Source organism: Channa argus, chromosome 1 (genome assembly GCF_033026475.1).
Source record: "Channa argus isolate prfri chromosome 1, Channa argus male v1.0, whole genome shotgun sequence".
Classification (NCBI taxonomy): Eukaryota; Metazoa; Chordata; class Actinopteri; order Anabantiformes; family Channidae; genus Channa; species Channa argus.
In genome coordinates this window covers 309,778-322,901 of record NC_090197.1, presented here as the reverse complement: position 1 = coordinate 322,901, position 13,124 = coordinate 309,778, and the positions used below count along the sequence as shown (strand labels likewise).

At 39.4% G+C, this 13,124-nt stretch overlaps 1 protein-coding gene across 1 annotated transcript; it reads left to right on the top strand.

Moving 5' to 3' along the window:
- Positions 1-249: 249 nt before the first annotated feature.
- Positions 250-11,711, top strand: rnmt (RNA (guanine-7-) methyltransferase). Its single transcript, XM_067474997.1, has 11 exons — positions 250-378; positions 1,103-1,247; positions 1,420-1,549; positions 1,757-1,882; positions 3,398-3,513; positions 3,672-3,853; positions 4,006-4,170; positions 4,333-4,450; positions 5,346-5,447; positions 5,532-5,565; positions 11,548-11,711. The coding sequence occupies exons 2-11, from the start codon at positions 1,110-1,112 to the stop codon at positions 11,583-11,585; spliced, it is 1,149 nt and encodes a 382-aa protein (XP_067331098.1). The 5' UTR covers positions 250-378; positions 1,103-1,109; the 3' UTR covers positions 11,586-11,711.
- Positions 11,712-13,124: the final 1,413 nt, after the last annotated feature.

Sequence of the window (13,124 nt, the reverse complement as noted above, 5' to 3'; positions counted from 1 at the left end):
GACCAGGCTTTGAACTGTGCACAGTAATTTAATTATTGCTGTTCACTTAATACGGAAACATCAGACTGGGTTTTTATGAAGAATGTCAGAAGTTCGAAACGACAGGAGATCTTATATTAAACTGTAGGAAGTACATAGCTTAGAGGGAGGACATGATGGATGAGTGGAGAAAACAAGTGTTAAAGGACATTTTACTACCTATAGAATATGTAGGGAGAGACAAAAACCAGAAGATGGCAGGAATGCAACAGATGGGATACCGGCTGCCATAAACCCTCGAAGAAGAAGAAGAAGAAGAAGACGCATGAAAAAGAAAAAGAAGAAGAAAAGCAAGCAGCAGTAGCTGCTCAGTGCGCACGCGTTCTGTCTGCAGATACTGTGAGTTTATTGTTGTATTTTGGTTTTTATACATTATACATTTGGGACAATGTTACCGCTATTTCTGACGAGCCGCATGTTTCAAATCCACTACACGATTCAAGTTGGATACGGCTTCTCCTAGACTGAAAATACAGGTGTTTCATTACAGATTAGAACCTGTTAGCATGCTAGCGGTCAACGTTAACGAGTGACATGTTTATTTCTGCTGAAGTTTCGTTGGCGTAACGTCACAACCGTTTTCTGGGTCTTACAGTAACAGGCCAGTAAGCTTTTTTAACCAGTTCTGATATTAAAATGTTTAGTGAAACTGGTTTTGATGACATAGGTGAACCTGTTATTAACAGAAGTCTGTAAAACCGAAACAAAGCCGTGTCAGGTCCTTTTTATGTGCGTGGATTAAAAGGTAAGCTGGACCTGAGGTACCCGTGTGTTTTGTAAAGGCGTGCTGTGTACTGGGAGTGTTTACAATGGGGAAACAAACAGATATAGGGATGTGAGTACAGAGAGACTTCAGGCCTGTTAATTATATTGCTGGTTGTGTAGAGGCAGGCTTACTCGTTCCTGATGGTCCAACAATTATCCACTCCAGGGATCATTGTATGATAAAACACTGAAGATTTATTCAATACCATGTTTTACAATTGAGCTGATAACAAAGTAATTCCCCCAACCCCCCCAATCAGTTCACATTGGTTCTTAATGAATGTTTCTGTGTCTACAGGTAAAACATGGACCTTCGGCCTGCTGGTGTGGGTGGGGAGGGGCTGCAGGTCGGGGCAGTGGAGGAAAGCATCAAAGGAGAAGGGGGGCAAAAGAAGAGGAGACAAGAGGAAGATGAAGAAGAGACGACATCCACCAAGAAACAGGTACATTAATAATCAACGACTGATATTATTTATAATCTTGAAGTAGTGATTGATCACAGTTCAGTGTCAGTTCTGTTCTACATCCAGTTCTTAATATCATGGTGCTCCAAATAGATCACAGACAGGTGATTGAACAGTGTGAAGTTTCTTTTTAACATTATTGATCCAACAGATGACTGATCACGGGGTGAAAGTGGCAACTCACTACAACAGTCTTCAGGAAGTTGGTTTGGCTGTTAGAAGTCGAAGTAGGATCTTCTTCATGAGGAACTTCAACAACTGGCTGAAGAGTGTCCTAATTGGTAAATCAGTCCTCAATGTTCTGTAGTTATCAATACCAAGTATTATTCAGTGCATCCCCATCGGTTAATAGCTTTGTTCAAGTTTTGTTATAAATACTGTGGCTCAGAGACTGTAGTTTATGGAAGTTATTGGTATTTTTACAATAACACCTGAAGTAGCTGACGTCTGGGTATTTCCTTACAGTTTATTGGGTCTTTGATTGACAGGTGAAATCCTGGAGCAAGTGCAGGATGCAGGGGCTCGACAAATATCAGTGTTGGACCTTGGATGTGGGAAAGGAGGTGACCTGCTGAAGTGGAGGAGAGGAGGGATCAGTCACTTGGTCTGTGCAGGTAATCTGTTGGTATTAAGTAACTTTACAGCAGGTAGGCAGAGAACATATTCCACACAAAGGATTGGGGGGTTGACTTACCCCTCTTGTCATTAAGTGTTTGTATGTTCTCCACATTTGACATTAATCATCTAAAATTTAGCTGATTTGGAAACTGGCCAAAACTTACAGTGCATCCAAAAAATATTCACAGCACTTAACTTTTCCCACATTTTGTTATATAACAGCCTTATTTCAAAATGGCTCAAATTCCTTATTTTCCTTAAACTTCTACAAACTTCTACAAACGATACCCCATAATGACAATGTCAAAGAAGTTTGTTCATCACATGTATGTAAGTATTCATGACCTTTGCTTAATACTTTGTTGCTAAAGGTGCTTCAACAATTACAGCCTCAAGTTTTTGAGTATGATGCTACAAGCTTATCACACCTATTTTTAGGCAGGTTCTCACACTGTTCTTTGAAATACATCTCAAGCTCCATCCGGTTGGATGTGGATTGTCGGTGCACAGCCATTTTCAGATCTCTCCATAGATGTTCAATCGGGTTCAAGTCTGGGCTCTGGCTGGGCCACTAAAAGACATTAACAGAGTTGTCGTGTAGCTACTCCTTTGGTATCTTGGCTGTGTCATTACTGTCATTATTCTGTTGAAAGATGAACCGTCACCCCAGTCTGAGGTCCAGAGCACTCTGGAACAGATTTACATCAAGGATGTCTCTGACCATTGCTGCATTCATCTTTCCCTCAATCCGGAGTAGGCTCCCAGTTCCTGCGGCTGAGAAACATTCCCACAGCATTATGCCGCCACCACCATGCTTAACTGTAGCGATGTAGTAAATGGTCTGCACTTTATATAGCGCTTTTTTTACCTATTGGCGCTCAAAGCGCTTTACACTGCTTCTCATTCACCCAATCGCACGCACACTCATACACCGATGGGGGAGCTGCTATGCAGCTGGCCAACGCTCACCGGGAGCAACTAAGTTGGGGTTCAGTCTTCCTCAAGGACACTTCAACATGTGAACCCAACAACTGTGAGATTGGTGGACAACCGCTCTACCTTCCTGCACCACAGTCACCCCACAATATTGGCCAGGTGGTGAGCAGTGCTTGGTTTCCTCCAGACATGACACTTGGCATTCAGGCCAAAGACTTTAATCTTTGTTCCATATCACCAGAGAATAATTTTTCTCATGGTCTGAGAAACATTCAGGTTGGCTGTTATGTGCCTTTTTCTGAGGTGTATTTTTTTTAAAATATAAAATTCCAAATATTTCAAACAAACTTTCACCTTGTCATTATGATGTATTGTTAGTCGAATTTTGAGGAAAATAATGAATTTGATCCATTTCAGAATAAGGATGTAACCTTACAAAATGGAATGTGAATACTTTCTGGATGCAAAGTAATAGTAAATCTATTGTTTCACTAGTAATGATCACAAGTTACTACTTGTAACTATTACTTATCAAAGTTACTAATCACATTAATCAATTTGTGTTTTATTATTAGATATTGCAGCAGTGTCGGTGGAGCAATGTCAGAGTCGTTACGAAGAGATGAAGAAGAAAAGTCGCATTAATGAGAAAATCTTTAGTGCTCAGTTTATCACCACAGACTGTGCCAAGGTAAAGCTACGACATCTAGATTCAGGATAAGTTTGTACAGTTTTCATAGTTGTCTATAATATTTGTGAGTAGTCTCTGTTTGGGGAGTCGGGGGGGGGAAAAGGGAGTGGCGTCTGTTTATCACATCTGTGACTCAGAAACTCTGATGTATGTTTCAGGAGGTGTTGTCGGAGAAGCTCGATGATCCTGAGCTGATGTTTGATATCTGTAGCTGTCAGTTTGTTTATCACTACTCATTTGAGAGCGAACAAAAAGCTGACATGATGCTGAGAAACGCCTGCGAGCGCTTGAAACCTGGAGGGTTTTTTATTGGAACAACGCCAGATGCCTTTGAACTTGTGTAAGAGTGATTTTTGTTGTTACACTAAATAAATGTATGCATGTTATATTAGTGTATTGTCTGAACATGTGAGGAAATCAATGTGGCTGCATCTGGAAATACACAAAGTAGTTTATAATAACTGTTACTGATCTTAGCTTTCATCTTTCCAGCAAACGGTTGGAGGCATCTGACTGTCTGTCATTTGGGAATGAAGTTTTTAAAGTTACCTTTCAGTCCAAAGGATCCTATCCTCTTTTTGGGTGTCAGTATCACTTCAGCCTCGAGGATGTTGTAAATGTTCCAGAGTTCCTTGTCTACTTTCCCCTTTTGGAACAGTAAGATTTATTTATTTATTTAAAATTTTGTTTAAAATTATTTAAACAAAAACTACAGAAAACAAAGAAATGATGACCAGCATATCAGCAGCATTCCTAAAGATAAGCTATTTTAGAGACTCCTGAGTTTGCTCTACTAAAGTGTACTTGTATTTGTTACAGCATGGCAAAGCGTTACAACATGCATCTGGTGTCGAAGCAGCGATTCTCTGAGTTTTTTGAGAAGAAAGTAAAAAACGAGCATCATCGCAGCCTCATGATGAAGATGATGGCTCTTGAGGTAAAACAGAATGAAGATTTGAATCAAATCAAAATTACTTGTATATCATTTTGGCCAATTTTTACATTGAATTTCTAAATGTTTCCCAAATAATCATTGTATATAAGAGATATAACATAACAGGACCCCAAATCTAACATAATGACATGATTTAGCTCAGATTTAGTCAGTTGACGAAAGGGAGGTCTTGGCTAACCGGGTTACACTTATCACACATTTTATTTCGGACACCCATAATAAAGTTATGAAAAAATGGAGGTAAAGAAGGATCATTACATCTCAATAAAACAGCAAAATTATACAGAAACTACAAAGACATTATTTAGAAATATCAAACTACATTATGCATTCAAATTTAGTAGAAGTGTTAAATCTTAAGTACTGATTTTGATCACAGGTTAAACAGGCCCATTGTTGATCAACATGGGGTAAACTATTGTGTAATTATGTGCTGGAATAACAAACGCACAATCACCTTACAATTTGCCGGTTTGTGCCTATGCAGTAATTCACACAAATATATCACTGTCAGTTCTTTTAAAGCCTTAAAAACAAAATTAGCAAAATATCCACTTGAGAATGGACCGGAAACCAGTATGGAGAGACCAGAACCAGCGTCATCTGGTTAAATGTTCAGTGAGTTGGAAACACTAATTGCTGAAGGGCTTTAAGAGTTAAATTGCTATTTTTTATAATATTTCTAATTGGAATAAGTACTGTCACAATTTATGTGGGATGGTCTGGTTGAAATGAATTGTCTGGTAATGATCTTGGGATTTTCTTTTTTTTTTTCCTTCAGTTCTTTAATTTTTTCTCAACTTTAGGTCTTGTTGTTGGGTCTGTTTTTTGTTGTCTGGTCTGTATTGGTAAAACTATGTTGAACTTCTGTCGGCAGCCATTTCCTACTGAGGATGGAGGCCAGCCGGCTTCGGACAGTTCAAGAGAGTACAACCATGCTAAAGAGCACTATGGCAAAGCTGAAGTCAAAGTACCTCTGGTTAGTTTATTGACTGAACCCTGGTAACATCTGGTTCCTGCTGGTTAATTGACATTTGGTCTAACGTGCCTTTTGTTTGTGCAGGGCACGCTGAGCCGATCAGAATGGGAAGCAGCCAGTAAGTTTGTGTCTTTACTGTCAATCTTTTCTTGAACCTAAGAACTACAGTTGAAGAGAGAATGCAGACCGTGTGTTTCTTCATCCTCCTGTGATGACTATTATCAGTTGTCATTGAGATTGATGTTAGAAACTGATAAACATTATATGATTCAGACTTAAAGATTCAGTGTTGCTTATTGTTTATATAATAACATCTCATTGGTAACAGTAAGTTGTGTGACTGAGGAATGTATCATTAACAAAGTAATTTTTACTTTTATCTAAACTGTATCACCTCAATCAGGAAGTGATTATCATCATAGTATCTTTACTCTGATTAAAGAAAATACTAAATGTGGGTAATTGCAAACAAAGTTATAAAGGATGGAGTGTATGTTAAATATGTACTTAAATGTGAAAGAAAATGTTAGTTCTTAGTGCAGCTAAAACTGTGTGAAGATCAGCAGAGCTACTGGCTGTTAGCACATTTTAAGATCCTTATCATAGATCATTGCTAATGTGTCCATTGTAATGGCTTTGGAGAAAGCTGTCAGAAAAAGCTGCTCGGTCTTTTACTGGGTTGAAAATACCTGTAATGGCGTTAACCCTTATGGCAGGTCAGTTTTACTTCTTTTATGACTTGGAGAATTTCTGCTAATTTACCAGTACATTTCTGCAAACCTGCCAAAGTACTCCTTTGCTTTATGCCCATGTCGCTCATCCACTCTCTTAGCCTTGGCTTAACCTTGGCCTTGGCTTTCCATCACCAAGGCAAACAAGAAGGGGCTCAGAGCTGATCCTTAATGCAGACTCACTCCACCTTGAACTCCTCTGTCAGATCTACAGCAAACCTTACCACGGTCTTACAGCTCTCATACATGTCCTGCATCACTCTAATGTTCTTCTCTGTCACTCTAGACATCCTCATACAATACCACAACTCATCTCTCGGCACCCTGTCATACGCTTTCTCTAAATTCAATTCAATTTAACTTTATTTATATGGTGCCAATTCACAACAAAGTCATCTCAAGGCATTTTACAGAATAAAGTCAAGACTATAAAGATGTATAGAGAGAACCCAACAATTCTACCTTGAGCAAGCCCTAGGCAACAGTGGAGAGGAAAAACACCTTTTTAACGGAAGAAACCTCCAGCTGAACCAGGCTCAGGGTGGGCAGCCATCTGCCTTGACCAGTTGGGGTGAGTGGAAAGTGGAGAGAGAAAAGAAAAGAGCAACAACAAAACATTGGGCATGTTGCTATGACTAGTAGCTACACACTGGAAAACACACAGTTCCAAAGCCGGGGAGACCTGCAGAAAGGGACAGAGAGAGGGAAACGGAGAAGGACAAAGACAACTACGGGATAAAACACACAGAGTTACTGTCATACAGTGGTGACAATTGTGGGGTGAGAGGAGAGAAGGACAAGAGGACGAAAGGAACTCAGTGCATCGGGGGGTGGGTCCCCCAGCAGTCTAAGTCTATAGCAGCATGACTATAACTAAAGCTTTATTATTATTTATAGGCTTTATTAAAGAGGAAGGTTTTAAGCCTAGGCTTAAAAGTAGAGAGTGTGTCTGCTTCCTGAATCTGACCTGGGGGCTGATTCCACAGGAGACGAGCTTGATAGCTAAAGGCTCTGCCTCCCATTCTACCATTGGAAATTCTGGGAATCACAATTCTTCTGAACCTGAAGTGAGATCGAAGTGGTCTACTGGGATGATATGGGGCTATGAGGTCTTCTATATATGATGGAGCCTGACCATTCAGAGCTTTATATGTAAGAAGCATGGTTTTAAATTTTCTAGATTTAATGGGAAGCCAATGGAGAAGCTAGTGAAGGTGAAATATGATCTCTCTTGCTAGTTCCTGTCAGCCCTCTTGCTGCAGCATTTTGAATTAATTGCAGGCTATTTAGGGAATTACTGTAGTCCAACCTAAAAGTATCAAATGCATGGAATAGTTTTTCAGCATAATTTTGAGACTGGATGCTTCTAATTTTGCCAATGTTTCATAGGTGGAAAAGGCTGTTCTAGAGATTTGTTTTTTATGTAAGGTAAAGGACAAATCCTGGTCAAAAATAACTCCAAAGTTCCTTGCAGTACTGGAGGCCAGAGTTATGGCATCTAGAGTAACAATATGGTTGGACACGATATTTCTGAGACTTTTAGACCCAAATATTAAGACTTCAGTTTTGTCTGAGTTTAGAAGTAACAAATGGAGGGACATCCAGGCTTTTATGTCATGTATGCATGTTTGAAGCTTGATTAACTGTTTTTTTTTCTCTCCAGAGCAGCTAAGTCCGAGAGTCATTAAAAACTGCAATAATTAGACGACATCTTAAAAAAAAAAAAAAAACACCTCCCTGGACCTTGAAGTTATAATCGTCCAAACTGCAACCTTCCATTCCTGTAAAAGGTCCAGGAAAAAGTTGTCTTAGCCGAGCTTCAGGATCACCTCAAAAGCACTAAGTATAGAGATTAAACCATTATGTTATGTCAAGAGAAGAAGAATCCGTGGGTTGTTCTTCTTTGCTTCTATCAATGATAATTAATATGTTGTTCTGGCATCACATTTTGTATATTTCTAAACTGTTTTTCTAGGCTAAATGAGATTCTTGTAAATTTCTGGAATGCCACATCGTTTCCAGTTTTAAGTTGCGTGTTTGGGAACTATACCATGAAGACCGCCTTTTCTGGTTTACTGCCTTGTGTTTCAGAGCGGCAATGCCTTTCAAATATTTTTCGTAGTGAGGCCGCAGAATTATCAACAAGATGATCAACTTGTGCGGGAGTAAAGAAAAGTCACTAAATCTCATAGAAATTCAGAAAATTCAATCAAAAACTCTGAATAAGGGACTGGAGGACGGTACACGATAACAAATAAGTGGTTTTGAGTTTTCCAGTTTGGGTGTGAAAGGCTAAGAGTAAGACCCTCAAATGAGTTATAACTATGTTTAGGTCTAGGGTTTATTGGTAAGCTAGAGTAGAATATTGCTGCTACTCCTCCACCTCAGCCTGTGGTTCTAGGAACATGATAATTAATATGACTTGGGGGGGTTGACTCATTTAGGCTGACATTCTACCTGCTGCAACCAAGTTTCAGTAAGACAAAAAAAATCGAATTGATGATCGCTTATATAGTCATTTAGTAACAGAGATTTAGAAGAGAGAGATCTGATATTTAATAATCCAAATTTAGTAGTTTTGGGGTTTTGTTCTGTAAGAGGAGTAGTCCTAACTTTTATTAGGTTAGCATGATTAACTCCTCTTGGTTGTATTTGGTTTATGTAATTTAGTTGGTCGTGGAACAGACAGTTTCTATAGGTATGTGGTAGTTTTTGGGGGTTGACGGACACTGTAGAGAGGCGTGTAGGAGTGGGTCTCTGCATCCTAGGCTCAACTCTGGATTGTCATACTTTTGGTTGTCTAATGAAACCAGCCATATTTCTTGATAAGCTGCACCATCTAAAGTAGAATGGATGCCATCTCGCCTAATCAGCCTAAGTTTTCCCCAAAATCATTTCCAATTATCTATGTAGCCCACATCATTTGCTGGACACCACCTAGACAGCCAGTGGTTGAATGACGACATGCGGTTGTATATAAGCCATGAGTTTTAAATATGCTTCAACATCGCCCGCTCTGGCCCCAGGAAGACATTTGACTATGACCGCTGGACTTCACGTTTCTGACTATAGAGCTGCCAGTGACCAGAGTTGGTTTCTCAGCAGGTGTGTCTAAATCTACGAAGACACTATGCAACTCCTTTTGAACTTCTCTGTACTCCTCCATCAGATTCCTCAAAGCAAATACTGCATCTTTTGGACTCGTTCTAGACATAAAACCATATTGCTGTTCACAAATGTTAACCTCTGCCCTTAGCCTGGCCTCCACTGCTCTTTCCCACAACTTTATTGTTTGGCTCATCACCTTTGTTCCTCTGTCAATACATTTCCATTCTTATTTTTAATCACGCTAACCTGCAGCACATCCTTCTCTAGCTCTTTGCCTTGCCAACATGTCCAAATCCACCTTTCCCTCTTTAGTGTCCTACCTAGCATACAAGTCCTCATATGTTCTTTGTTTAGTCTTTGCCACTTCTACCTTATTCGCATGTTTAATTTGGCATGCGTTTTACGTCGGATGCCCTTCCTGACACAACCCTCTGCATTTATCCATGCTGGGAACTGGCACAAGAAGACACTGGGTTGTGTCCCCTTGTGGTTGCATTATGGAGTCTAAGAGCCTAAAAAGATAAATAAACTGCATTGCCTATACTGCATTTCCCCTCCCAACATATATTTTAGTGAATCACAGTAAATTATATTGGTCACAGGACTTCAAACTGATGCCACTTTCTAAAGGGTTAACACTTAAGTTTACACTGAATCATAAATGGTGTGCTTGTGTAGTGATTTTTATCCAAAGACCTTTTAAACATTTTAATTACAGATTGTCAGATTTTAATTGCACATTCTCCCAAGAATGCAGACAGCATTCTTGTTTTATGGTGTTAGTGAGTTGCTATGAATAGCTACTATGTATGTAACGTAAATAAATAGTTCAGGGGTTTCAATGAACTATTTTTACTGGCTTTTTACAAAGTTGTATTTGTGTGTGGTGATACTTTGAAACTGTTTTCTACCTGTGTCTTATCTTAGTTGGGATGTGTCTGCAGCTACTGTGCATTCAACCTGCGTTAACAGCGTAAAGAATATTAGTGGCTTTAAAAGGAATTAGCATCAAAGCCTTTTCATGTGAACATTAAGAGCCCTAGTGTTTCAATAAAGGAAGTGTTTCAATATTAACGTGGATTATTATATTTAAAGTAAATGCTTTTCATTATTTTGCTCCCCAGGTTGTTTTCCTGCCACATATGTTCAGTGCCTTCAAGTGCTGGTGGCAACAGAATTTGGCTGCACTGATTCTCTAATTTGCTGACAGTCTTTGTCCAATGCATTTTTCTGATTAAGTATCTTCTGTTAGTAACAGCAGATATACGCTTTAATCTCTCTTGGGTGTATTTCAGCCCCAAAACTGCAGACACCACCTTTTTGGGGCACAGGTTTTACCTGTGACTTAGTTTTCTCAATCCTCAATACTTTTTTAAATTTTTTTTTAAATTTTGGAAATCTACAGTTATGTGTTGCAAATTGTTTATTCCAAATTGTTACATAGAATTTACCACTTTTGAAAAGTGCGAGTTGTTTGTATAACAATGATACCAGAATGATGGCCAGTCCCAAGAATTCCTATCTCTGTGCAGGTTGAACAGTTCTCTCAGTGGTTAGCGGCAAATGATACACAGTTTGCACTGCTTAGGGTTATACTGATACTAACAAGGTATTGTTATGCCTTGTTGTTAAAAACAATATTATTCCCAATTTTACTTGTATTGCTACTGTAAGATTGACAGTGTTAAGCATGAGTTGCTGCTTTTGGGCGGTTAGTTTTGCAGCAATCTGCCTCCACTTCCTGCCTGCAGACATAGTGGGAATGCCATTTTCCTCTCATATATGCTGCAGACAGCTCTCCTGGAGAATGAGAGGCATGATGGCAGGAGCTCTTCCTGATCATAACTGACAAACCAAAAACATAACAGAGTGGCCTAATGTTTTTTTTTTTTTTTATGTACCTGGCAGTCACGGTAAGCCCACGGACAAAGTCAATCTGCAAAAGATGTTTAAAACCTATGCAAACTCAAGTATCCAACCCGGTCAAAGAAATAAATCTGTCAGTAACTCGCTGGTTTAAAAAAATGTTCTGTAGCTCTTTGTGTAAGTCAAACGGAACAGTATGGTCAACCACCGTAGCAAAGCTGCCTAGATTTTAAAATAACTAAGTGATATCTTAAATATTTGACCTTATTACAAACTGTTTTGTCCATGCTAGGGTTATGGATGTGTGATGATGTGATTAGTCAGTAAGGCTGTAGTTTCATTTGTGATTTGTAACCCATTTTTGTATGACCTGAGTATTACTCTGTTTTGTGCAGGCATCTACCTGGTGTTTGTGTTCCAGAAAAAGGCCTGAAGCTGAAATCTTTGCTGGCTTGTGGAGTCAGCTGCTGTTCATCACCTGTCCTGTATCTGCTGTTTGTACAGTTTTTACTTTTTCTCAAGCGTTTTGTTTGTAGAAATAAATTAAAAGTTAACCTAAGATGACTTGTGTGTATTATTTTTTTTCCCCAGTTGATAAAATGAAGTTTCTACAGGCAAGATGGTGTGGGGAACTGAAAGTCTGATTTTGGGTACAGAGTTAGGGAAATGGAAAGTGGAATTCAGTGCAAGGACTGGACATTTTGTGATTCCTGTTTGAGAATTGCTAGATCTCAGAACAACTGAAGAAACTAGTCAGAAGAAACATTTAAGCAGAATACACGCCAACAATGTTACAGCTTCTCAGATACTTCTGACTTGTATCTCTCAAATTCCTTTTACTACTCAGTTAATAAAGGAAGCAGCCTCACAAAACGTGAATAAGTAAACTATGCAGTTGAGCTTCAACATACTTTTTCCATTTTAGTTTGTCTATTAATTAAACTAAATTCCTTTTATTTTACCTTTCCTGTGGACCTTCTGACACTGTTAAACTTAAAACAATGATACCATGAATGATACGTAAATGATAGGCCAGTCAGTAGAATTCCTATTTCTGTGCAGGTTGAACAGTTCTCTCAGTGGTTAGTGGCAGTCTATTTATTAAGCCTACCTGAGATGGTTAGGCTTAGAGCCTTAGGGTCAGGGCAAAGGTTAGGAATTCCACACTCAGGACCCCACACAGCGGGTATGAGTGGAGTTCAGGATACGGGTTAGGGTTAGGAACAAATTTTAAAGAGAGACCCAAATTAGGGTTTGTGGCACTGGCCTGATTCCCAGAGTGCATCCCTCCCCCCAGACATCCTTGATCCCAGGTTTGGGCTCCCTCTCCCTGAAAAATTGGACTCTCACGTCCTTCCCACACACTTCAAAAAATTGTTCGAACATGAACTTCTAGACAAAAATTTTTTTTTACATTTAAATTGCCCTTTTTGGCCTTAGCATGCTTGGGTTTTTTTTCCGTTCATGCCTCTGTTGCAATGTTTTGGATTTTTTTGTCCTTCAGGCTGAGGCTGAGCTGCACTTCTGTGCCTCTAGGTCCCTGCTTTTATAAGGTAAGTGGGAGGAGTCTTTTTTGACTTCTCTTTTTTCTCCTTTGTTTCATTCCTTTTCCCATCTTTGTTTAATTTGACTTTAATCTATTTTGTTCTGTTTTTTACAGGTGTGTCCAGTTTGACCTAATTTGACCTGTTGTGCTCTGTCTTGACCTAATGTCTATGTGTTCATTAAGTTCCAATTCCCAAAGTGTGTGTTTCCTAGTCTCTTTATTATTTTAGCCATTTTTATTTATTAATAATAATGATAAAGCCTACCCGAGATGGTTAGGGTTAGGGTTAGGCAATGCCCCCCTGAGATGGTTAGGGTTAGGGCCTTAGGGTCAGGGCAAAGGTCAGGAATCCTCACCCAGGACTTCCACACAGCGTGTACGAGTGGAGGTCAGGATGCACCCCAGGCGGGTAACAGTTCAGGCACG